Genomic DNA, 26,837 nt, shown 5'->3' with positions numbered 1-26,837 from the left:
TCTGAGATGCCTTTTATAGCTACTGCAGGCTCAATGTGAGAAGAAAACGATTGAGTTTAGTTGTTAAGAAGTCAGGATCTTCAGTTTGCCCTTTGGATCCCAGGTAGCTGCACTGCTTACAAGGGCATTTTAGCATTTTGGTTCATTGATTGACTGTTTCGTTGCTTGCATGGACCTGGCCAGTCACCCAGGCCTTTGTCACCTTCAGATTAAACTGTTACAGTATGGTTGATGTAGAGCACCAGTCAGAAGACACTGCTGGTGCAAAACATAATTCCTACTGCTTGGTAGTGTTAACTATAGGGAGCATATTACACCAGTGCTCCAGAGAAGCCATTAGCAATTCATGGTGTTTATGTTGATTTATTAAACCCCATATAGTTAGGGAAGGTGGTACTTAGAACCCAATGTGCCTCTGCGGCATTTGAGATCAGCTGAAGAGTTCTTGTTTACTGCCCCTACATTTCAAATGTATAGCAACAGGAGGAAGAGCTCTTGAATCAGGAATTCATTTCCTCTTGTTGGCCCATTGGAGCCAGAATTTTTGACTTCTAGGACCGTGGTGTAAGACTTTTCTGGACACTTGGGCTTTTGCTAAAGGCAGTGGTGGAACATATTTATTTTACAAATGGATTCTGGAGGTGTTTCTGTTATGTTTGTTTATTTGTATTACCTAGCTGCCCAGATCATGGACCAGTGGCTAGGTCCTGGACAGACACAGAACAAAAAAGTCAGTCCCAGCCCCAAAGAGCTTACAATCTCAGTTCAGTTTTTATTGCGTTTTAAGAGTAATTTTTATGTGCGTCCAGAGACAGACCTGATGGGATGTATTTAAAAAGACATGCATTGGATTATCTGTTCTTCAGAGAATCCTAATCCAACTGAATTCTCCCCCCCCCCCCCCCCAAGCCGGCTGTAAAGAATGAAACTACATTCTCCAGGAATTTCTTTAATAACTCTGTCTCTATTTTAAGGTATTTATCAACGGGACCAAATCTGAATGCAAATTAGTCCTCCAAACCATCCTGCAGAATCGAAGACTCTGTAATTTGCTCTCTCCCTTCTTCACTCCAGTTGCCTCGCCTGATGAATTTGTAAATTTGTATGAAAAAGTTGTCGCGTTTCTGAGTGATGACAACAGTGATGTTGTTTTCACATTGCTGACGAAGGTAACATGCTCTTGAATGCCCGTAAAATAGTGTTATATGGGTTGCATCTCAGGACTGTTTTCCAAAAGAATCTGAATTCAGACTAACAGAGAAATAAATACATATCTGATTTTTTAAAAAGTAGCAGTGATGAATTATTCGTTAGGAGTATATTGCTAGTATAGCACAGCTCTTATTGTGGCTAAGTTGAAGCGGGGCTGGAGGTGAAGGCTATATACGAGACGAAAAAGAGATCATTTCCCGTCATGGGCAGCAGCAGTACACGCTTTCCAGTGCTTCCCTTTCAGCATGGCTTACTTCTGAGCTGGGGTCTCCTTGGCTCAGTCCGTCCTTGGTGCCTCTGAAGAGGCAACCACCAGGGAGCCAATCAGTCCCATTGTGATGGCAGTGTTGGAGAGACAGACACATGTCCACTGGGAACCTGACTGAATGCCCCAACACACTTCCCGGAGGCAGCCAAGCAACCATTGGGTAATGATTACGTTCAGTTACTGTTGACCAAGGTTGGATTTGAACAGAGACCCTACAGGTTAGACAGATGCTATCCCCATTTTCAAACTTACGAGCCATGCAACCATCCCTTCTTTCCTGGCCTTTCTTGAAACAAAAATATCCTTTTTCTGTCCCAGCAAGTCCTTTATTCTTAAAATTTAGCTCTTCAGTTAACTCTGTTTTTAACATAGAGCTTTCTTGAACAAACACTGCCTCTCTTCTGTTTTAGTTTGACCTCCCACAATGGCTAAACCTCACTAAGCCTTCTCTGTCTGAACGTACCCGGCTTCTGGAGTCCATTCACATGGCGCTCAGCGCATGTGGCCTTGAGCCTGAAGAAGACATTTTGATGCCATTTAATATTTTCTGCAAGCACTGGACATATCTCCTTCAGTACCAGTTCCCTGACCATTACAGTGACTTTCTAAGACTGCTCATGCAAAGTGAGTATCTGGGTCAACCAGGGCAAGCCTCAGATTAATTTTAAAGTAACTAGTACATTGAACTGTACTAGACTGCTTCAATATTTATACTCCTAAAATTTGGACTGGGGGATGGAGAGGGATTGCAATACAGTTAAACCACTGCAAATACAGTATGATTTAAAAATTGCCACAGTTTAGTAAATACAGATTTGTGTGTATATTTTCTGCTAGTTGTATGTTACTGTGTTAAAAAGCTACATTTTCCTTCATATTAAAATTCACAGATCTGGGGTGATAGATTTTCAGCCTGCATTGCTGTAGGGAGGTAGAGCACAGGTTTCTCTCACTAGCAAAGCTGGAGTGTCTCATATCAATGAGCCATTTTGCCATCAGTTATCTTACAACATGTTTTTGAGACACCTTTGACTGGCCTTGTGGTTAAAACACTGGAATTCTGGAACCTGGATTTGATTCTCAGCTCTGCCACACATGTCCAGTGTGACCGGGGAAATTCCTTAATCTTGCTATTCCTCAATTCCCCCATCTGTAAAATGGGGTGACAATACTCTTTTTCTTTCACCCATTGTCTTGTTTGTTAGGTTCCAAACTCTTGGAGGCATTATCTGTGTCATGCTATGTCTGCATAGTGCCCCTACTGCAGTGAGGCCTTGATCTTCGTTGGGGCCCTGTAAGCTGTAATAAAAATAACACTAAATCTGAACATTAAAATATCCACATCTGGGGAATAGCTTTAATATCCTAAGATTCAAGCCACCATCTCTCTCATAATTTTGTCATTGGCTATACTTATTGATCTAATGGCAGGCTCCTATGCCTAATATTAAGTTTTTAAGGCCTAGCTTGACAAAGCCTTGGCTGGGATGATTTAGTTGGTGTTGGTCCTGCTTTGAGCAGGGGGTTGGACTGGATGACCTCCTGAGGTCCCTTCCAACCCTGATATTCTGTAATTCTATGAAAGAGGAATTGAAGTTATCATTGTGATTTTAATGTATTTTTCCTAAATGAAAAACACAACTCCCTTTCTCTTTGTCCTAAGGTTCTGCAGAGCAGCTCCTTAGCCCTGACTGTTGGAAGGCATTGCTTAAAACTTTGGGCTGCTGTACCTCAGAAACTGAACGAAGGAGCAAGGGTGACTCTGCTAAAAGTCCAGTACTGCGAAGCTCTGCAAAAATCCTTTTGTCTGTAGAACAGGTGGGAAGATTTCTGGCTGATCTCTGAAGTTTACTCTAATTCTCAGCTGCAATCAGTATCCACCATTGAACAACAACATAGCGCTGTAACACTTTTCCCCTTGAATTTGTATCCTCCTTGGTTGATTCAGAGCTCTCTACTCTCTGCAGGTCACAGAGACAATAGAATGGCTTTGCAAGTCTTTCCACAAGCTACGGTTAGCGTCACTGAATTTCAGGAGCTTTGGCCTGTTTTCAAAGTGGAGTCCCTACATGACTGAAGTGAAGACGTTGATGGAGTACCTCGTGAAATGGCTTATTGATTCTGAGGTGGTCAATTTAGCACAGGAACCAGTAGGCAGCAGCAGAATTCTAGCAGGTAATGTGCATAAAGCAAATTATTTAAAGAGAGACATTGAATATCAACAATCTGGTGGTTTAAGACCTTCTATTGAAGACCTTTGCGCTTGCAAATACAGTAGAGGGCCCAGCCTTATAAAGATCTCAGCTGTTGCTTATGAGCTGTGAAATCATTTAGCTTAACTCCTAAGGAGTCTATCATCTCCCCAGAGTTGAGGCTCCAAATGAGCCCAGTTATCAGGAGCTGCAGTCAGGGAACCCAGGGAACATAATTAACCCACACTTATCCAGAGTTCAGGAAATTCAGGTTGATCTGTATTTGGCATTTTTAAAAAAAACAGGGCACGATATTGTGGGAGCACTTTGTCTTTAGTACTTCACATTGCAGGCATGCCGTATAACTTCTCCCCTCTATAGTGATGGGAGAAATCTAGATTTACTGCTGTGAGTTGTGTGTCCTGGTGCCAGATTCCCTTCAGATGCATATGTGCCGCTTCCACTGTTCTCAGAGAAAGAAGTGTGGCATTGTGATTTGAACACAGGAGTGGGAACTAGATTCCTCAGTTGTGACACAGACCCTTTTTGCCGTGAGCAACTCCCTTTAGTCCTGTGATTCAGTTTATAAAAATCATGTTAATATTTACCTGATAGGGGTTGTGAGATTTAATGAGGTAATATCTGTGAAGCTATTGGAAAATATAAAGTACTTATTAATTTATTTCCAATCTTCATTTGCCCATGATTTAGTCTGGTTTTGCGCCCCTTTTGAAGGAAGAGGTTAAGATCTTTTATCCAGGTTTGGTGGTTATGTGTAATTTGGTTGCTACAGTTATACTTGAGAAACAAAGCTGTTTTTTTGTTTTGTTTGTTTTTAGTGGTGCGGTCCTTGCATTCAACCATCACTGAGCTCTTTAAACCATGGATTCTGGTTTTAAATGAAGATGATGCCAGGTAAACACTAATGCAATTTTATTTTTCATAATTAAATGAACTGTTATTAAAGGGGTATTTTTTTTAAAGTAGTAGTTTCATTGTAATCCTCTGTTTAACCAGCAAAGCTGTTTATAATTTAAAGTCATGGCATTGATCAATTGTGGAACTAATCAGTGAATTCATTAGAACACTGTTTTTTATCTTAATTTTTTTAAGGAATTGCACTTCACTAAGAAAAGTACTTGTTCAGAGTCCTCTCGCTCATTCCAGTCAGTGTTGTGTTTTGACTTGTGTTTCAGATAAAATCTGAAAAGGCGCCTAACTTATCATAAGTGTGTTTAAAAAAACAACACACAGTAAATGAATTACCTTAATCCACTGTTCTACCCTTGCTTCATTTAGTCTTGGACCAGTGAAAAAGTACTGCCAGGCTGAGGGACTAGGGGCAGTACTGAGAGCTAATAACTTGCTACTGTCAGGGCAAAAAATATCTTGCCATAGAGGGACAATCCTTTCTGGACCTTGTACATTTGACCCAAACACTGGTGTGGAACCACAGATGATAAAAAGAAAAATATGGATGTTGTCAATTAGTACTGGATACAGATTAAAAAAGTGGCTTCCAGATTCCTGCCTTCAGTTTCCATAATACAGATGTCTTCCACTTTTCAGCAAGAAACAGCAATGCCAATTGTAGTTAAAAACCATTAGCATGAGTCAGCCCTCGCATTATACCTCCTGTGGGATGTGTGTTTTCAAATACATCTCAGAGTTTTCACTTGGGGAAACACTTCTCATATTAGCAAATTAGGTGCGGTTTCCTTTTAAACCCCCAATCTTCGTTAGCTGTGAATGTATCTCCCGCATATAATTGAAAAGTTGACTATTGCTGGTGTATTGTGTAGCTTGGCACTTGTGAAAGAGATCTGGGAATGTTGGCTCAGGTGACTAGATAATACTGTGGACCTCAAGGGTCACTTTATTACAGTCCCATAATGCGTACCTGTTCCAAGCAAGGAACAGATGAATGTAAATGCTTGAGTTTGAATGGCGTGCACACACTTGTAATATTCCCATCCAGGGACAAGCTAGGGTGGCTTGTGCAGATATTTCTGAATTACATAAATGTTTATTACCTATGGTGGCTTGATAAATGCAGTGACACGACTTCATTGTTTGTGTTTTGAAGTAAACAGCAATGCTACCCCTGGTTGGAGAGTGACACTCCTGTAGCCTCCAGCATGGTACAGTTGTTCACAGATTGCATATTGGTTTTACACCAAAGCTTTAAAGGTGGGTGAAGTCCAGATTTATGCACTCGTTGTTTCTATCCATTTGCACTTTCTGCCCTAGCAGCTCAAACAGTGTTTTGGGTGGATGTGTTTAGTGGGTATGAATTTCTAGCCAAGCTTATGTCTGTTATAAGCACTGTCCTCTAACTCGTTCATGAAATGAAAAGGGTTTTGGTGGCACGGACAGAGAGGAAGGGGTAGATTTTTAGAAAGGTTGGAGAGGGCAAAGCAAAAAGTTTTGGGAAAGGGCCTGGAGATGAGAAGAGGAGGAAAGGGAAATTTAAAACCAGCCACAAATATTTCTGGTTCCAATGGCAGATGCAGTTTGGGGAAAATCCTGTCTTGGTCCTGAATCATTAGGAGATAGTCTCAAACAGATATTTGTGCATTCTTGAACACCGCAGTAGAGGGCACTCTATGTGTTACAGTGCTCAGATCAGTTTTCTGAAATGTTCATTACTCACCTGAGAATTGGGAGGGTTCAGCATTAGTAGGGTGGTTCATGGGCACATGTCGTAAAGGTGGTAAAGCAGGAGGATTAATGGTGATCCGGGTGTTGTCATTGGTTGAGGGCTGGGAGTGAGAAGGGCTTTGGGCAAGGTTTGAGCAGTTAGTCTTCCATGTTCTAGGATTCCTGGCAAGCCACTGGGGGTGAGAGAGGTCTTGGGTGTGGGCTGGGGCTACAAGGCACATGCATACGGGTACTGCTGGGCCTGAACTGTAACACCGTGGTATCTAACAAGGATATCCCAGTTACATAGCCACAGAATAGATGGCAACAGCTCTAGGCAAAATAGGGGTTTTGTTTGTTTCAAAACTTTGTGTGTAACTACTGCTGATGGAGGGTGCCTGACTGACCATCCTGAATACTTGCCTCCTCCATTTATCAACAGTGCCCATGTACTGCTACTGCCCGGACTGTAACCTTCCTGTCATTAGCCTGCTAATGTGTCTCAACCCCTAACCTGGAGGGGCAGCCTAATCTCCAGGCTCATCCATTCTTAGACGTGGCTGTTGAGATTGCAGACAGCGTTGCCATTTGTCATGGTGGTTTTTATGTACATGTAAATGCTTATCCACCAGCAATGGAACTGTCGCCACTAATTCGTACTACGTAGGCCACTAAACAGCCATCCCACGGTAATAACTTGGGGTGGCTGCGCTGGGGGGCTCAGGCTGGTGGCAATAGATATGAAACAAAAATACGTTGCGATGCCTTTGATGGTTTCCAAATTCTTTAACAGTTTTGAAAGGATGCCCAGAACGAGTTCATTACTTACAGAAAGAAGTGGTTTATAAGCAGGGATACTAGTTTTCCATGATGATAACCCAAAGTTTCCCAAGAAGAAAAACATAAAAATCTGTGTTTTTCTGCAATTAAAATGAAATGCTGAACTTTAGTTTCCCTAGCCACAATATGTATAGTTACCTATATATATTGTGGCTAGGGATCAGTAGAACACGATGTTTGATATATTTCAGTTGTAAACCGTTGGAATGTTCCACTCACAGTGCATTGTTTCTTTACTGTTGATGGCCCTGCTGTTTCAGCTTCTTGTTTTTGTTTCTTTTCATTCAGTTTAGCGCTTTCCGTGTGTTCTACAACTGTCTGCCTTTGAATGTAACCTACAGCCTTGCTGCGTGCAGTTCAGAACAGCACATTACCATCCACATGAAATTTCTCCTTGCCAAACTCAGTGACGTGGTCTTTAGGGGTGATTTTTTTTTTTTTTTTTAAAGTTTTGGGCATTTTTTTCATAACTTTAATTACTCGCATCTGGAGGCTGAAGTGAAATTTGAGATGCATTAAAACACAAACCCCTACATGCCATTGAGTAACCTCTGTATGCCTGAAGCAGTTTATTGGAATATGTTTAGCTGTGTAAATTTAAAGTGCATTCAAAAATCAACCCCAAGAGGGGGAGGTTGTGCGCATTGAATAAGTGACACTGGTACTTTCAGTAAAATTTAGTTAATAGTTAATATGGTTTTATTTGTTCACAAAATGTAAAAACTAAAGATTCTTTTTAAAAATGCAAATTCCTTTTGCCACGGAAAAACATGGATTTCTAGGATCCCTGATCACAACCCTTATTGTCCAGTTAACTTTTTCAGAGTGAGCGATGTTCAGGAGAAGAAGCACCTGAGTGATAGATTGAAATAAACAAAGCTTAGAAAATTGTCCTTTTTCTTTGAATGTTATGTCCATGGAAGAACTTGTAGAGTGAGTGCGTGTATGTGTCGCCTTTATAGTCAGATTTGTCCATGTTTGGCTAGGTTTCCCTGGAGTTGTGTTTTAAATGGGCTGTTTCCTTTTAATCTAGATAAGTTGTTGCCAGGCTACCACGGGGCTCTCTGGTTACATCTGATGCATTATTGTGACTCATGCACAGGCCCCAAAATGCCAGAATTCATTCTCTATACTTTCCATGCTGAATTCAGCAGACTTCCATGGAGAGAGATGCACCCAGATCAGATGCTCATGGAAGAATTCTTTAAAGTAAGCACCTAATGCATATTGAAATAAGACCATTTATACTTTAGTTAATTCCGTCTTTGAAATTAAATGGATGTCTGTTGCAGTTTATTTAGCCAGAGTACATCAATTAGGTTTATTGTAGAATCTGAGGGTTTACAATATATTATTTATAATTATTAATACTATAATAATTTATCAGTACAATACTACTGCTGTGGGATTCAGTTACATTGATGTATGGCCCTCAGTGGTACTATCTGAGCTTATGGTATCTGAGCATCACAGTCTGAAAACATCCACTCAGTGTGCAGCGTTAGTCAAAAAAGTGAACAGAATGTTGGGAATCATTAAGAAAGGGATAGATAATAGGACCGAGGAAATATCATATTGCCTCTATATCAATCCATGGTACGCCCACATCTTGAATAGTGTGTGCAGATGTGGTCACTCCATCTCAAAAAAGATTATTGAAATGGGAAAAGGTTCAGAAAAGGGCAACAAAAATGTTTACGGGTATGGAACAGCTGCCATATGAGGAGAGATTAATAAGACTGGGACTTTTCAGCTTGGAAAAGAGACGACTAAGAGGGTATATGATAGAGGTCTATAAAATCATGACTGATGTGGAGGAAGTAAATAAGGAAGTGTTGTTATTTACTCCTTCTCATAACACAAGAACTAGGCTTCACCAAGTGAAATTAATAGGCAGCAGGTTTAAAACAAACAAAAGGAAGTATATTTTCACACAACACACAGTCAACCTGTAGAATTCCTTGCCAGAGGATGTTGTGAAGGCCAAGACTATAACAGGGTTGAAAAAAGAACTAGATAAATTCATGGAGATTAGGTCCATCAGTGGCTGTTAGCCAGGATGGGCAGGGTTGATGTCCCTAGCTTCTGTTTGCCGGAAGCTGGGAATGGGAGACAGGGGATGGATCACTTGTTGATTACCTGTTCTGTTCATTCCCTCTGGGGCGCCTGGCATTGGCCACTGCTGGAATACAGGATACTTGGTCTGACCCAGTATGGCTGTTCTTATCCTCAACCTCGTGGTGAGGTAGGGCAGTGCTATTATCCCCATTTTACAGATGGGAAACTGAAAAACGTAGTGACTTGCACAAAGTGTCACAGGATGTGCATGGTCGATCAGCAATTGAGCCCAGTTCTTCCATGGCAGCATGATGGGCAGTGGCCACAGCATACCAGCTGCCTAGCCATTGTCACCATGCAGTGAGGTATTAAACTTTCTAAGAATGATTTTGTCAGCTTGGCTCTAGGCTTTTAGGCATTTGCGCCGAGGACAGCTTATAAATGAATTTCTAGACAAGTAGTGAGCTTGAGAAAGAATATTAATCAAATTAGTGTTTATTTTGGTAATGTACTGAACCTTTCCCAAAAAGTTGACTTCTCAATCACTTTGGGTTTATAATGCATAATTAACATGACTTTTTGGAAAATACGTATCAATATAGAGACAATGTGTGAAGTATCAATCAGTGAATTATAAACCAGTGTTTTGCTAACTAAAATGATGATCACCGTACTTCCATTTTCTAGTTGACTGCTTCTGATTTGCACCCTAAAATTGTGGTACATATGGTAGTGGAACTCCAGAATCTTTCCTCCAAGGCCTTTACTGCCTTCCTGTCAGTGTTGCATTGTCCATGCACGTCTAAAATTGTTACAGAATTTTTCGGTCTTCCCCAAAGAGAGAAAAGCCAGTTGCAGTTTTTCAACTGAAAGTCCACAATAGCCTGAATATTGCCCCTGCATTTGAAATGGTCGGAATTTAGTCTACTGCGAAAGACATTTTTTTGACTGGGGTTTTGGGAGGGCTGAAGGTTATGCTTTCTTTATGATGAAAGGGTAGAAGGGAATTCTAGTAGATGACTGGCTGATTTGAGGTCCTGTTGAATGGATTATTTAAAGCTGCGGAGATTGAATTGCTTTATTAATGATGCTAGGGTGCCTAAAGCTATGGACAGTGTCTTTTTAGTTATTTAAATCTAAATAAATAAAGGTGCCTGTCTCTTTTCTCCTAGGTTGAAAGAGGCAGCCCAAAGAGTTGTTTCATTTTCTTGGGTTCTGTTTTATGTGATGTAAACTGGGTCAGCGTCCTGTCTGATGCCTGGAATCCCAAGCCCCATCCTGAAACACACCATATGATTGTCTGCTTGCTCTATATGGTAGTCCTGTTGGCAAAGGAGGAGCAGCTTATAAGCAAAGAGGTAATTTTGAAAAGGTTCAGAGATGGATCAGATTGCCGTGGGTTTGTCACAAACGTAAACAAAGCTTAGAATGCTAAGATTTCTGTGTGCTTACGGGGACCTATGCAGATGACATATGTGGAGATGGCAATTAGAAGCCACCATATTAATGGTTGAGGCCAGACAATGTGTCTGATAAGCTGTTGACAGAGTGGTCCGTCAGGTTTACAGAAATATACCTTGCATCCATTAATCTCTATGTTGTTTGCCATTATGAGGCAAGCAAGTGTACCATATCTAAGGCCTGCCTGAGCTGCAGCACACTGGTAAAAGAAATTCTATGAACTACGTCCAAACCTGGATCCATTGGGGGTCTGTCTATCTTAGATATGTATGTCACGCTGTCTGGAGTGGCTCTCAGCTGTGAGTGCCTGTCTCAGAGCAAACTGTCAAAAAAGAGGACAGACAGCCCAAACTACTGGTGTTTTCTATAATTAGATTTCACCACAACCCACTGACAAATGGGAACTCCTGGATTACTACACTAGTCTTTCCATGGAGTCACAGACAGTCCCTTCAGACTGTCCAGTCTGTCCTGCTACCGAGACAAACTGAACTTTGTGATAAAAGTTCACTCAGACCAAAAATCACACCGCATCAGGTTGCTCCCAGTCCCAAGGGACAGACCAGATCAACTGGTACTCTAGATCTTACACCAAAGACAATGCTGGTAGCCAATTTCTGTAGTAAACTAAGTACAGTTTTATTAGCTAAGAAAAGGAAATGAGTTATTAAAAGGTTAAAGCAGGTAAAATATAAGTACATTGAGTAATTCCAAATGGTGGCAATGATGTAATAAACTGCCAGTTTCCCAAAAGTCTTTTCAGGGTACCCAGGTGATTTCTGGGGATCTCTACTTTTGCATCTGGTACATTTCCCTGTAAGAGTCCAAACAGTCCAGAGATGAAGGAGCTTTCCTTGAATCCAGACTTACAGCTTCTTCTCACAGACAGCAAGCTTACAGTGACGCTACCCAATGTGGGCTTTTCCTTTGATGTTTTGTTTTGTTGAACTGTACATAATAGTACATTAACTCCTGTTTCCTTTGCAATATGAGGTCCAACACTAACACACATGCCAGCAACCACTATTTTTCCGTCACTGCTGGAGTTTGTTTTATAGGCTTTAGCTTGAAATATAAGATGATCATGGCAATGCTGGCATGTGTAGCTATTACATAATTCCTTCTGTCTGTTGTGATGTAGGAATTGAAGTATTTCTGAATACCAGTGAACTTGTGCTGTGTTCCAGAGTCATGTCCTACCATGGTTGCTGGTCTTGCCGTGCGCTCTCCTGCAATAGCCGCTCGGTGCCCTTCGCCGACTCCAAGTTGATGGGCAGTGAGGAATGCATTTTGAGTCTATTTGACCTCAGGCCATCATACACACTGACCACGTGCTTTGAAATTAGTCTTTTTTCTGATGATAAAGCTCTTCATTTGCTTTTCACATGGCTTTAGTTACAGGTGTATATGTTATGTAAATGTTTGCTGTTACATTATAACAGGACACAAATGATTGAAAACTATGCAAGTAACGACCCATTCATTTTCATTATGTTTAAACACCAAATACATTCATACATTTAACAATCACTTTGATCTATGCTAATACACAAGCGAATTAACCTGGCTCTGACCTGAGCGGGCATCTGGTCTGTCACTGTCACAACAGATATATATGGAATGCATCGGATGAAGTGAGCTGTAGCTCACGAAAGCTTATGCTCAAATAAATTTGTTAGTCTCTAAGGTGCCACAAGTCCTCCTTTTCTCTTAACATGTATATGGTTCCCTTTAGCATAATGTCCTTTCAAAACGCAGGGAAGTGCTATTATGCCCATTTTACAGATGGGCAACTGAGGCACAAAGATCACACAGGAAGTGTTTAGTGGAACAGGGACTTGTAGCCAGGTTACTCAAGTCCCAGCACAGTGCCCTAACCACTGGATCACTTCCCTCTTTTGAGGTAGCTTTCCAGTGCCCACAGTGGGACATCTTCATGTGAAGAGCCTGATTTACCCTGGTGTATTAAATACAATTATTGCTTCACCCTGCTCCCCATGGCCCTTGTAAATAAGAACATTTCACTGGTTAGGGCCTTTCTGTGAGAATAAGGACTGAAAATACCCTTAGCTATGTTGTTTCAGTTTAATTCAGACTGGACTTCTATACTGTGTTGCATGTGGCATGATGACCTCTCTGTGAATTGAATTTTACAGTTTTTAATGTAAATGCATCCAGAGCTTGGGGGAGAGGGGAGACATGTTAGATGAATCCAGATAGATATATCTGGTTCCAGGCCTTTCTAATGAGGAGTCAGCCCTCTACAAGGAAGCAGGCTGCTGTATTTTCTCAAGCAGGGAATGATTAACAGACGTGTGCTACTCCTAAATGTAATAAACAGCCCTCCCTGGAATACAGCTAAGAGATTTGAAAGCATAGTAATGTTTTGTGTATTGCTTAAGGGGAAGTTGTCCTGTCATAGGAGGTGGTTGTAAGAAGCAGTGATCTAGCTGCAACTGAGCCTCCAGTGACTTTTTAGGGGTTGTAAAAAACCAAATAAACTCAGACTATCAGGGTTGGAAGGGACCTCAGGAAATCATCTAGTCCAACCCCCTGCTCAAAGCAGGACCAATCCCCAATTTTTGCCCCAGATCCCTAAATGGCCCCCTCAAGGATTGAACTCACAACCTTGGGTTTAGCAGGCTAATGCTCAAACCACTGAGCTATCCCTCCACCTAAACACACCTGTCCCCACCACTGAATCTTTATCTCACTCCTCCAGGTGATCCTTCCCTAATAGCCATGGAAGGTTCTTCCTAGAGAGGCTGCCCTTCTCCCCCATGTAAAAATCTATAGGAGCTCTTTTCATTTTCCTGTATGATATTTAAGTACAATTAGCTTGAACTGCTGCTGCCCACATCTGCATCTATCCCTGGTCAGCCTAGGGCTGTTCAAAACTGGAGAACAGTATTAAGCAAAGACCTAAACCTGTGGTGCAGGAACCCAGACATAATTGCCAAGGAGCATAAAACAATCAGCATCCTGTTTAAACCCAGATACACTCTGATTCTGTACTTGTATAGCATGATATAAGCAAATTGAATCAGTCATCAGCATTCTTTACATTTCCTGGAATAATATGTATAGCCTCCTCCATATAGCTGCTTCTACAAACATTTATTTCTTACCATAAAACTTTCCCTTCCCTTCTGAACATACACATGGAGAGGCTATGTAACTATAGCAACAGGTCAGGGTGATACAGCGTTCCCAAGGCCTGATTCGTCTCTGTGCCAGCTTGACATTGGCTGTGGCTTCTCATTGGGCAGAGACTGCAGCACCATCTGAATATTTTTGTAACCAGCTGCCTCTGGCTGAGCTTATTCCACCTGTCATCAGAGAACTATCCACGATGACTCCAAGATCTTGCTCCTGAGTAGCTGTAGCTAATTTAGCCCCCATCTTATTGTATGTAGAGTTGGGGTTATTTTTTCCAATGTGCATTACTTTACATTTATCCACATTAAATTTCATTTGCCATTTTGTTGCCCAGTCACTTAGTTTTGTGAGATCTTTTTGAAGTTCTTCACAGTCTGCTTTGGTCTTAACTATCTTGAGCAGTTTAGTATCATCTGCAAACTTTGCCACCTCGCTGTTTACCCCTTTCTCCAGATCATTTATGAATAAGTTGAATAGGATTGGTCCTAGGACTGACCCTTGGAGAACACCGCTAGTTACCCCTCTCCATTTCAAAAATTTACCATTTATTCCTACCCTTCGTTCCCTGTCTTTTAACCAGTTTAGATAAGCGGGAAGATCCTTTCATGGATTGAGATACACTTGTGTATAATGTGTGACAGCCCCAAAAAGCTTTTCCTCCCACCTCCAGGGGGCTCGGTGTAAAACCCATTAGAGTAAGGTTCATTAGCATCTGAACTATTTTCTCCCCTTAGAACTTTCCTGTGACTTCTTTACCTGAATGACAAGTTCTGATTTGAGTCCTTTGTTCCTGAGAGTGTCCTAAAATGGACCCAACATGGCTGAATTGTTAGATCTGTATTAAAATTATAATTGTAACATTCTTGTCCATCTGATTTCATTTGGGTTATTTCCAGGTCATTAGGGTATTAGATTGTACTGAGTTAACTGCAATTGAGAAACATAGGAATATTCAGTCATTCTGATTTATAAGTAAATTCACAATGAACTAACTTTGGAAAGTTCCATTGTATTAGGAGAACCTTTGTGGCTGCAGCTTTCTTGGAGTGGAATGTTTTTGGAATTTTGTAGGTGGGGGGAGGGAAGAAGTTGAGAGAGAAAGAGAGCATGAGTGTGTGAGTGTGTGTGTGTGTGTGTGTGTGTGTGTGTGTGACCAAATGATGGGACACCTGGGTTCTGTTCCTGCCTCTGCCACTGACATATGTTATCTGACCGGCGTGACCTTAGGGAAGTCAGGTCATGTCTCTGTTCGTCCGTTTGCCTTCTTACAGTTTCCTATGTGTTTAGATTGAAGCTCTGTTCATGGCAAGGACCATCTTATTGTGCCAACACATTGGCCTGCTAATTTGGTTGGGGCTTTCAGATGCCACTGTAATACCAATAGTACGTACAAATACAATGAGTGTTATTTTAGTGCAATGAACTATTAAAGCCACACTGCTAGCAGTCAGCTGTTTGGTGGATTTTTTATTACACTCTGCATCTCTAATCTAAACATTGTGGATTGATCTCTCCATTAATTTCCAATATTTAGTATTGTGAGTGTTCATAGAAAGGAATTTAAAAAGTAATTTGGTTTTTTTAACTTCAGGAATCGCCACTGATTAACCTTCTTGGACAGACCAGCTCTCTTCCATGGCAACTTGTGCGCATTGCATCTTATCAAAGCATCATCAGCTACTTTAGCAGCCACTATCCTCCTTCCATCATCTTAGCCAAGGATTCTGCAGCTGAACTGATAGTGAAACTCTTAAAAGTTTCTGCAGGCTTTGGTGCTTCTTCCGATAGTCATGTACATCTTGTAAGTATGACTGGCAGTTCCTCTGGACTGTTCTTGATCATCTTCTAGTTGTCTTGTTGAGGTTGTGATGTGTCATGTGGTCATCTGGTCCATGAGAATAGAGCTAAGTGTGCCAACTCTTTTAAATTTTAATAGGATGCAACACTAAAATGCCAAGCATACATTCACCAGGTGGTTCAGTTTCTCATCACCCTGGAACAAAATGGAAAAATAACTCTTTCGGTATTGGAACAAGAAATGTCAAAGCTCTTAGACGATATTGTCATCTTTAACCCTCCAGGTTGGTTTGAAGGAAATGTCATGTTTTTTACAGTTGTCAAAACATATTATTTATAGAGTTAGGTTAGTTACATATACAGATAATTTTTGAACTATGTCATGCATTTACAATACATGCGATATTTCTGAGATGGGCATTGGACCTCTGAGGATTTATTGACCATGTAATGAATGTCCCTTGGAAAGTACCTTGGTTTTGAAGAACACATGTGCGCTCTCACACAGCCGAAGGGGAGAGAATTCCCTCTCACGCTCATCCTTTTCTGCGGAAAAGGACCTAGGGGTGACAGTGGATGAGAAGCTGGATATGAGTCAGCAGTGTGCCCTTGTTGCCAAAAAGGCCAATGGCATTTTGGGATGTATAAGTAGGGGCATAGCGAGCAGATCGAGGGACGTGATCGTCCCCCTCTATTCGGCATTGGTGAGGCCTCTTCTGGAGTACTGTGTCCAGTTTTGGGCCCCACACTACAAGAAGGATGTGGATAAATTGGAGAGAGTCCAGCGAAGGGCAACAAAAATGATTAGGGGTCTGGAACACATGACTTATGAGGAGAGGCTGAGGGAACTGGGATTGTTTAGTCTGCAGAAGAGAAGAATGAGGGGGGATTTGATAGCTGCTTTCAACTACCTGAGAGGTGGTTCCAGAGAGGATGGTTCTAGACTATTCTGAGTGGTAGAAGAGGACAGGACAAGGAGTAATGGTCTCAAGTTGCAGTGGGGGAGGTTTAGGTTGGATATTAGGAAAAACTTTTTCACTAGGAGGGTGGTGAAACACTGGAATGCGTTACCTAGGGAGGTGGTAGAATCTCCTTCCTTAGAAGTTTTTAAGGTCAGGCTTGACAAAGCCCTGGCTGGGATGATTTAATTGGGGATTGGTCCTGCTTTGAGCAGGGGGTTGGACTAGATGACCTCCTGAGGTCCCTTCCAACCCTGATATTCTATGATTCTATGATCAGCCAAACGAAAGAAGGTTCTTGGGTGTAGGCGATTTGGAACGGGTGGTGGAAGAGCCCTCCTTTTAGCAGCTAAACAGCAAGTTGTCATGTATCAGCTTTGTCAGACACTTGCTAGTTAGAAGCTGGCCGGAGGGCGGCGGAAAGGTGCAGCTCCCTTAGCAGCATCCAATGACAGCACATTCCCACTTCACAGCAGCTGGGGTGGGGAGGGCCAGACTTCTCACAAGAGCGTTGCCCCAGGGCCTTGCTCATATGGAATTCTCTCTTTTTTTGGTCATCATTTGGTTCATTAGGTGTCTGGTAAAAATTTTTACAGCCGGGTCTAAGTGGCTGTGGCCTTGGCAAAGTCATTTAACTTCTTAGCCTCCATTTCACCATTTGAACTATGGTGACAGTAATACTTCCTTGCAGCGGGCTGTGAAGATTAATGAGTTAGTTATTCAGTTTATAAAAATAGTATTAAAATACTTAATTTCCATTTAGTAATGTAAATTGTTGAATTAAATTGTGAAAAGTGCCATCTTTAGATAAGGATTATAAGAACTGAGCATTATAATTACGTGTTTAAATTGCTTTAAAGAAAATTGTTTTAAGTGGTTGCTGTTTAAAGGGTCCCTATGAAATAGAATAGGCATTATGAAAAGAGATTCAGGGTCTGAATATGAAGCGAGGGGTTCAGCTGCTTAGATTGGCAAGATTATCTGGATAATCTAGTATTTTGGGAAATGCCGTGGGACTGCTAAAATCTCTAGGACTCCTCTAGTCATATTTGAAGTGATCAAACAGCTATAAGGTGTTCATTAACTTTATTTTATAACCAAGTTGGGTTGAGTGGTAGCCCAGTAAATGTCCGCCCCTCCTCCCCCTTAAATAATAGTAGCACGTAGAGGCCCCAACTGAGATCAGGACTCTGTTAGAGTGAGGTACTGTACAAGTATATAGTTGTAGGGCCTAGCCTGAAATGTCTAATTCGGCAAGACAAAGTGGATTCTTAGGAAGGATTATCATCTCCTTTTTATAGATGTAGAACTGAGGCACACAGTGAATAAGTGGCTTGTTCAAGGTCATACAGGAAGGCTATTGCAGTGGCAAGAATTGAACCCAGATCTCCTGAGTCCCAGTCCAGTGCCTTAAACACAGGACCATCCTTCCTCCCTTCTTTCATTTTATTTTCACACCTGACTTATTCTTACTGATATTTTTTTCTTTGACTTTCAGACATGGATATGCAAACGCGTCATATGGCCCTCAGTAGTCTCTTTTCAGAAGCGCTGATGATGCTGAATAATGCTAGCATCACAACAGCAGAGTCGCTACGGGGTATCTTACAAAACTGGATCTACACCAAAGTGCATGGCTTGCTAGTGATGCCCCTGTTAACAGCAGCATGCCAGAGCATGGCCTCGGTCAGACATATGGCGGAGACTACGGAAGCTTGTATTACAGCTTACTTTAATGAAGGTAAGAGAGAACCTCTCATTCTGTCACTTATGCCAAGTTCTGAGCTAACATTAAAGATCACCCTTGAAATGTCCACTAATTAATTGCTACATTAGAGCTCCTTATAGCCTCAGGCTACTCAGTAATAGCTTTAACTTGGTTTTAATTTCATAATCAGACCTTCTTTCCTGAAGTACGTTGTTGGTGTTACTTACTGTGCTCCGTGTATGTATCTGCAGTAATACCGATACACAGTCAAGTAGGTTATGGACAGTGTTGTTGCTTATTTTTGAATTTCTTTGGTTGTATGTTTTACAGTCTTAATGTAATGATTTCTTAGAGTTGTTTCCATCCACACATCACTTTCTGATACTGTCTGGATTTACCTGATGGCTACTCTCTTTCTAGCTGAGGGGAATTAAATGACTCTTCCTATGTATTCTAGTCCATCCTTTTATGGAAAAGTCATACAGAATTTAATAGAAAAGGATAGATTTTAAAAACAGTCATGTAAAATTTAATACAGATTTTATGATGTTTGGTAGAATTCTGTGGGATGGTTATAAGAAACCATGTAGAGAGGATCATGTTCTCTCTCAAATTGTGTAGGTTTTTGGAGTGATTTCTATGGAACTATATATCTATTTCTGCCCCAGTCAATTCTGTAAGATTTTAGCCCGCCCAAGGGAAGTGTTTGAAGTCCTATCACTGGGACTTATAAAATTAATACTGCTGTAACACCAGCAAAGGTACTTGGTTGTATGGAGATGGACGAGATAACCTAATAGGTCTTTTCCATCTTTAACCTCCATGATTCTCTGACAAACTGATGATTTGGAAAATAGCTGCCAAAGTATGAATTACTTAATTGAAAGGAACATAATCAAGCAGGTTAGGTCGAACGCTTTACCTTGTCCTAAAACTGTTTTAACGTCCTGTCCTTTCTGTATTCTCTTCTCTCCCTTTGTTTTAAGAATTTCCTCTCAACCAGGATTTAGGCTGGGGCCCTATACTTGCCTCCCTTCAAGTTCCTGAACTCACAATGGAAGAATTTCTGCAGGAATGTTTATCCTTGGGAAGCTACCTGACCCTTTATGTCTACATGCTGCAGCGTTTAAACACTGAGCAGACTCTGACCAATGAAATGAAAATGCTGCTAACTCTTGGCAGATGGCTAGAGCAAGTGTATCCAAGGTATTTAAAGTTTGATTCAGTACAGTCATTCTTTCTGGTATAGGACTATACTCCAGGCTTTCTAATTCCAGCTCTGCTACTGTTTGTTGAGCAAGTCATCTTGGCCTACATTTTCAGATATCCACTTATTTGGAATACGTTACATTCTCAGCCCTGGTCTACACTAGGGGGTGGGTCAACCTAAGATACGCAATTTCAGCTATGCGAATAGCGTAGCTGAAGTCAACGTATCTTAGGTCGACTTACCTGGCCGTGAGGATGACGGCGAGTCGATCGCCGCCACTCCCCCATCGACTCCGCTTCCGCCTCTCGCAAGCTGGAGTTCTGGGGTCGACGGGGCGCACGTTCGGGGATTGATTTATCACGTCTAGACAAGACGCGATAAATGGATCACTACCCGCCGATCCGGTGGGTAGTGAAGACCTGCCCTCAGTGTTCAATGTGAGATGCCTGGGGCCTGATTTTTTTATAAGGTCCTGAAGCTAATACGGGAACTTTGGGGGAAAAAATTCAGGCCCGAGTATTTCCAACTGGGCACCCAGTATTGGTGGGCACTTTTTGAAAGTGGAGGTCTTCATGTCCCTGCATCCCTGTAAAACATAGATGAAACCGAACAGGAAGGAGTGTGATGAGAATTGACTGTTGTTTGTAAAGAGCTTTGAAGCTGTAAAGTGCTATTTATTAAAATACAAATAGAGCTGGTGTATAATGCACTAGCAAGTATTACATGCTGATCAACAGTTCTATCCAGAATGTAGCAAATCTATTGGCTGGTAAATGCCTCTACGTTTCAGTGGCAATAGGGGCAAAATTTTCTTGATTAAAAAGTCTTGTTAGGAAAATGTATGCTCTCCTGTTTGCAATTCAGATCTCTTGGCTGTCTGATGACTGTAGTACCCTCCAGCTCTATTCACTTGATTGCCAAAGTGGGGAAAGACAGCAATCTGGAAAAGGCTGTTTTGGTACCTTCTCCAATGCTCAAAGCTTGGTCCAAGATTGCTGCAGGGTTTTTGGTGGTAGAAGGACTGGGTAGACATTATTGGAGCACTGTCTGGTGCAGATATCTTGTGCTGATGCTTTCGGTGGAATATCTGAGTTCATTAACCTTGGGTGTGACTTCAGACCATTTGGTTTTAAAACAATCTTTAAAAATAGCCACAGAGGAACTTGTGCTGTGTGCCTTGCTCAGCAGAAGCCTTCAGTGTTTCCACTGCTATACAGTGAAGTGGAAAGTTTTAAAATCATGGTTAAAACACAAAATCTACTGCTTCCCAGAGAATCAAATACCTGTAAACAAAGCCAAGATCAAAGAACAATGGGCCTGACTCACCAGTCTGTTACACCAGATTTTATACCATTTATTAATAAATTTAAGGGCAGAAGGAGTCATTGTGATAGTCTAGTTTGATCTCCTACATAATACAGGCCTTTGAACCTCCCCCTTTAACTTCTACATCAAGCCCATATTTCACTGGAGTTATTCCAGCATAAAGACTAGTGTATCTAAATGTCCTTCACAAACTTGTCAACTAAACACCTCACTGGGCTGGTGTGCTCAGGGACACTTCGCAGTACCACAGGCTTAAGAGATGTTGGAAGAGAAGGAAGATCAGTTTCTAAGCATTGTTCTTTCATCTACCAAAAGCTCAGTGAAGGAAGAGGCAAAGCTGTTTCTTTGGTGGCATAAAGCCCTGCAGTTATCCTTACTCCAAACGGAGCAGAATGACGCTGTCCTGATTGAATCAGTCATCCGGATATTGCTCTCAATACAGGGCAGGCAGAATCAGCTGGCTGAAGAGAGACTGATGTCTGGAATATTGGGTGTTATTGGTCTAGGCAAGAAATCTCCTTTGTCACCCAGGTAAGAATTTAGGAAGGAGTGCTCTGATTGAGAAGGCACATATTTTGAAAATACTTGTTCAAATCCTATGCACTTTATGAATGGATGGAACTAAGCTCTGAAGTTGGGTTAGGAATCCAAAGTTCCTGAAGGTTTGGGGGTGTTCTTGTTTTGGCCCATTATAGAGAAGCAATGGAGTTTGGGATTGCATTAAGATCTGAATGTAAACTTTCCCATAATTTGTGCTGGAGAGAGGGGAAGTTGGGAGTTCTGGTTTGGTGCCATCTCTAGTTACGTTTGGAGAGATCTATGAAAGAGAATGCTTGCCTGGCTTTCTTTTACCTTGTCTCTAGCAGTCAACTGTCTTGCATGTCTTACATTACCAGCATGTGTATATTCATGTTCCACTCTGCCTTTCCTATATTATCCTGTATGTGTTGGAAAACATGTGAGAGTGGTTCAAAGAAACACCAAACTTTGCGTGTTATGCAGTTTCCTTCCTGAAGAGATGGATAGGAAGCTTGGTAATAAGAGAAGAAAAAGGAATTCAACTGAAAAATGAAAGGGAAACTAATCCAAACCAGAAATATTTGTTTCTGGTTTGGCCCTGATCCAGCAAAGCACTTAAGCATGAGCATAACTTTAAGAATGTGAGTAGTTTCTTTTGGGTGAAATCCTACCCCCATCAAAACCAAAGGCTAAGAATACAATTCTGTCACAGAGGTCATGGATTCTGTGACTTTTGGGGACTTCTGTGACTACTTCCAGGGCAGGGCTGGAGAAGCTGTCAGCCCCGGGGCCACTGGAGCAGCAGCAGGGGTTGGGTCAGCCCCACTGCTGCTGGAGCAGTGGTGGTCAACCCCGGGGCTGCCCCACTGGGACTGGAGCAGCAGTGGGCTGGAGTGGCTGCCGGAGATCAATCCCAGCATCACTCTGACTATTAGTCTTCCCTTAGGGTCTTTTGTAGTGAAAAGTCAGGGACAGGTCACAGGCTTCCGTGAATATATTGTTTATTGCCCGTGCCCTGTCCCTGACCTTTACTAAAAATGCAAGTGACAGAATCTTAACCTTACCAATGGCAAAGCTCCCATTAAGCTGAGTGGGGCCAGGATTTCACCTTTGGATTCCAGTGATAAACATCTGAAAATACACAAAAGATGTAAGTACAAAGAATTAAAAGAAGTGCTTTGGGGTGATCTGAGGATATAATTAGGGACCAACGAGATCTCCAGTTTATTTGTTAATTTATATTATACTGCAAGAAGTGCATTGCATTAAAAAAAAAAAAAAAGTAGAAAGATCGCTCACCTGGTTTAGTGCAAGAAATAATAGGGTGATATTTTTGACATGTCTAATCCTAATGCTCAGTAACATCTAAATTTTACATCAATTTCTCTCTTCCTCTTGACACTTAAGGTTCCGTGTGGTTGCCCGCAGTATGTCAGCCTTCCTGTCAGTGCAGATTCCTCAGGAGAATCAAATCCGTCTGAAGCCTGGTTCAGAATTGCAGCTCTCACAGAAAGCCCAGCAGGTAGCGTGCCAGCCATTGATTTCACTGAGCATCCTCTGTCTCTGTATTCGCTAATTAAGTTGCAGTATGAGGCTCATGGGAATCGTTACAAACAATGTATATTAAGCCTACCTTCTCTGAAATGCCTGATATCAGTGAGAGCAAAATGTCCGTCCTAATTTGGCCCTCAATGCTTTCCCCCTTTTTATATCTGGGTCTAAATTCTGAATTTAAAAAGCAATTAGTTGATCTTATCCTTGTAACTTGAGGCACATTTGTTTGTATCACAAACTACTGCACTATTGGATATAACTTGGCAAGACTGCTAGTGTGTATTTGAGAGAGCAAGACTAAGATACTTGAGGTGATCTAGGCGAGGGCAGTGAGTTGCATAGGCAAAGCTGGTTGCACAGCTACCCATGTTGTTTGGCAGGAATATTTTGTTACATTAGAAATCTTAAAACACACCACTTTCAGTGAAATAGTAAGTTCAATACACTGAGTGAGAAATAATGGAAACTAGATAACAGAAGGAACTGGAAAATGTACTCTTTGGCAGTGAGGCGAAGGAGAGGAGTGAACACTTCTGTCAATGGAACATCGATTTCCAGTATTTTGTGTGTTTCTTAAACTTTGGATCAAAAATAAACCTTTCCAATATCTTCAGAATACAAAAGGTGTCAATAAAAAGCAGACAGGAAAGGGTTAAGTTCTTCTGAGGTCTTGTCTGTATAGACAGGATTCACTGGTTTAATTAAAAGTGTGATTTTTAAATTGATTTAAACTGGTGCATACCTCTGTGTGGTCTCTCTCTCTCATATTTCTATTTAAGAGGGGCTTATTTCAGTTTAACTGATTCCTAATCGTCTAAGCTAAATAAGACTGGTTTAAATCCAAACAAGAGTGTCTGTGAAGCCTTTTGTACCAATTTAACTTAACTGGCTTAAAATTGTTTCTTTGGGTAAATCAATGCAACTTTTTCATGTCCACGATAGCTGAGTTCAGGAATGTTGGGACCCAGCAACAGCAGGTAGAAGGGATAAAAAAATGTCAGCCTTCACTTTAATATATTCCCTTTTAAAGGGTTCTATTCAGGCTATGTTTAGCCCAACATTTTAAGTTTTGTGAATACAAACCTTTAAATGACTCAGACAACAGAAAAACATCCCCCTGCAGAGTGTTTGCAGCCCGCACATTGCAGTAATGCTAGTGCATGAGAAGGTGACAGCGGAATTAACCAGAAATGAAAGCGAAGCTGACTACTCTTTTTTCCTTCTTTGGTATGAGTGAAAAGTAAATGAGGTTAGAATCATAGAATCTCAGGGCTGGAAGGGACCTCAGGAGGTCATCTAATCCAACCCCCTGCTCAAAGCAGGACCAATCCTCAATTTTTGCCCCAGATCCCTAAATGGCCCCCTCAAGGATTGGACTCACAACCCTGGGTTTAGCAGGCCAATGCTCAAACCACTGAGCTATCCCTCCCTCCCATTCAGAATTCTTCCAGCTTTAATTAATCACTGGTGTTATCACTAACCTAGGTTAGGGATTTCTTTTTAACATTATTTTTATCCTGACAGTGTTGGGCAGAAACAATATATATACTTACATGGAAATCATGGGTACTGATAAGAACATTGTGAAGTGAATTGCAAGAGTACTACGAGCTGTATTTGATGTGTTTTTCCCCAAAGGTTAACTCTTCAGTGCCTGATGTAAATAGAAATGGAATGCCTATTAAAGAACCACAGTGAAACTTAAGACAGGGTATTTGTTCCTATCCCCCATAGAGAGAGAACAACATTGGCATATGTAGTGTGAATCTAATCTGCTGATACTGTACTATACAAAATGTGCATGTTGAATATTACACGATCATGGGAGCTTGTTATACAAATATTTGTATAAAACCACTAGGTAGATGCAGGGTCAGATCGTCAAGTAGTGTAAATCAATATAGATCCATTGCAGTAAATGGAATCACATTTGTTTACACCAGCTAATGATCTGGCCCATGAATTATAACTGCAGAAAATAGGGACAGAATATACTTAGCTAACTTTAATTTTTTTCCTGTATTTGTAGGCACTGAATACCCTTGAATCTATGGCATCAAACAAACAATATATGGAGTATCAGGAACAGCTCTCCCAAGCATCCCAGTTTATCAAGCACCCAGATCATTGTCTTCACGATGGAAATAATCTCTTGGCTCTCCTTTTGAACACTCTGTACCCAGAAGTGCATTACTTGGACATGATACGATAGCAAGCACTGAGATCACCAGAAACCTTTTTACAGTTTTGGCTTTCCCCAGTTTACGTTCAAAGTTGTTATTGCACAAGTAATTTTCACTTGGAGAGTTGTACTTTATATCAAAATGAATCAAAGGGGGAGCCTGGGTGGGAAATGTCCACGGGCATGTTTTCACCTCTCGGGGTTTTTTGTTAAGTTCTTAACTTACTGCTTTAAGTGGGGTCACTCAATTTCTATCTGGTGAAAACACTGGAATGGCTTCCCGTGTATAGTACAATCTAAAAGGGTAATTGAGAATAGATATGTGAATCCTTTGAGAGGATGTAGCTTGTCCTTGTCTTGTATACAGCAGTTGTTTTTTTGCTTTGTGCCTTTTTCTTCTTCTGAGACTTCATTGTTTGGGCCAATCCAAATGTCAGGATTGTGTGTAAGCAGAGTTTTGAACCACTGTTTAACCATTGCACCTCTAAAAGTTATCAACCTACCTATTCTGAAACTTGGAAGCTCACTATATCTATGAATATAGTGTCTCTTTAAAAATCGCACAGACCTCTGCAGTTGAATGTGACCTTTTACGTTTCTTTCCACCCCTCTAAGCAGTAGCTGAAATTTTAACTAAGCACTTGAGATTTTTCCCAAGTTCCAGAAGTTACTGAATCTGATTCCATATTGTTTGCTAGAATGAACCATTCATGTCCATGTTGCTTCTATTGTAAAGACAGATAAAGTCAAGAACTGAGTTTCTAGATGTAGAAGGGAAAATAGCCAATGGCATTCATGTTAGCTCACCACTTCCTCAGTGCTGCTGAAGGAGACTGGTTGTTTTATGGCTGAATTGACCAGCATGGAGACTATTGTGACTTTCCTTCCTCACTAATTGGGTATCTTGATATTGGAGATGACACTATGAGAAGTGACCTACTCTGTGTTTAATTTGGGGATTCCTTCTTAAAATTCTGTTACCAAGGTGTGAACCGTGGACCTGTAAATTTGTCAGTTTAATTATCATAATCTTTGTTGCCTTCTTTGAGTGCATTAATGAAAGGAACATGTAATAAGAAAGCAGAGAACAGGTCTTCCCAGCTGTGTTTATATGGCTCTGTGGCCATTTTATTTGCCGCTGTAGGATCTGATGTGTTTCAGATGGCCTTAAAGTTCTGTAGCCATGGTCTGTGAATACCTCAGGATTTTTGCAAAGGAACCATGATATCTTTTTCCCAGCTATTACTCAGTGCCTTTATGTTTAGGACACGCTCACATTTTAAAACACTTAGCTCTGGTCACCAATAAAGGAAAAGTTCTACCTACAACCTCTTCCATAATTGATCATCAGCACATTCGCCAGTATTGCACTTAAATATAGTTTTAGTGTTAGAGAACAAACAGTTACTGAATGACTCACTTGTTTTGTGATTTCCCTTTCTCTTCTTGCCAAATTATGTAAACCATGTCAGTTGAGACTTCAGACAACACCTATTCTCCAATTGGTCGTGTAGTTTTGTTCTCTATGTACCAGCCCATATTTGCTATGTCCTTCGTTTTGTGCATCAGCCAACCATCGCTCTGCATGTTTTTAACAGACCCTTTTGGGAACTTTGCAACTGGAAAAATAAATTCTACTGCTTTTTTCATTTAGGTTTAAGGCACTGGTTTTAGCGCTTTAGTAGAAGTAATGTTATGCATCAGTTGTGTAAAAAATGTGAAAACACAGGACTATTCTGTATATATATATAT

General features: G+C 41.1%; 1 protein-coding gene across 1 annotated transcript in view; it reads left to right on the top strand.

The window, feature by feature from the left end:
• EPG5 (ectopic P-granules 5 autophagy tethering factor) overlaps positions 1–26,621 on the top strand; it is an 83,965-nt gene extending 57,344 nt beyond the window's left edge. Inside the window, exons 30-44 of the mRNA XM_074952309.1 lie at positions 975–1,169; positions 1,891–2,104; positions 3,144–3,298; positions 3,448–3,655; positions 4,512–4,587; positions 5,759–5,862; positions 8,186–8,361; positions 10,383–10,568; positions 15,422–15,631; positions 15,767–15,911; positions 18,085–18,327; positions 19,281–19,500; positions 21,146–21,361; positions 22,757–22,871; positions 24,933–26,621. Of these exons, the coding sequence (XP_074808410.1) occupies positions 975–1,169; positions 1,891–2,104; positions 3,144–3,298; positions 3,448–3,655; positions 4,512–4,587; positions 5,759–5,862; positions 8,186–8,361; positions 10,383–10,568; positions 15,422–15,631; positions 15,767–15,911; positions 18,085–18,327; positions 19,281–19,500; positions 21,146–21,361; positions 22,757–22,871; positions 24,933–25,115 (2,646 nt within the window). The 3' untranslated portion in view covers positions 25,116–26,621. The remainder of the gene's footprint in view (positions 1–974; positions 1,170–1,890; positions 2,105–3,143; positions 3,299–3,447; positions 3,656–4,511; positions 4,588–5,758; positions 5,863–8,185; positions 8,362–10,382; positions 10,569–15,421; positions 15,632–15,766; positions 15,912–18,084; positions 18,328–19,280; positions 19,501–21,145; positions 21,362–22,756; positions 22,872–24,932) is intronic.
• Positions 26,622–26,837: the final 216 nt, after the last annotated feature.

The sequence above is a fragment of the Natator depressus genome, chromosome 5 (assembly GCF_965152275.1).
Source record: "Natator depressus isolate rNatDep1 chromosome 5, rNatDep2.hap1, whole genome shotgun sequence".
NCBI lineage: Eukaryota > Metazoa > Chordata > Testudines > Cheloniidae > Natator > Natator depressus.
Note: the sequence above shows the minus strand (reverse complement) of the source record. Positions and strands in the feature narration are given on the sequence as shown.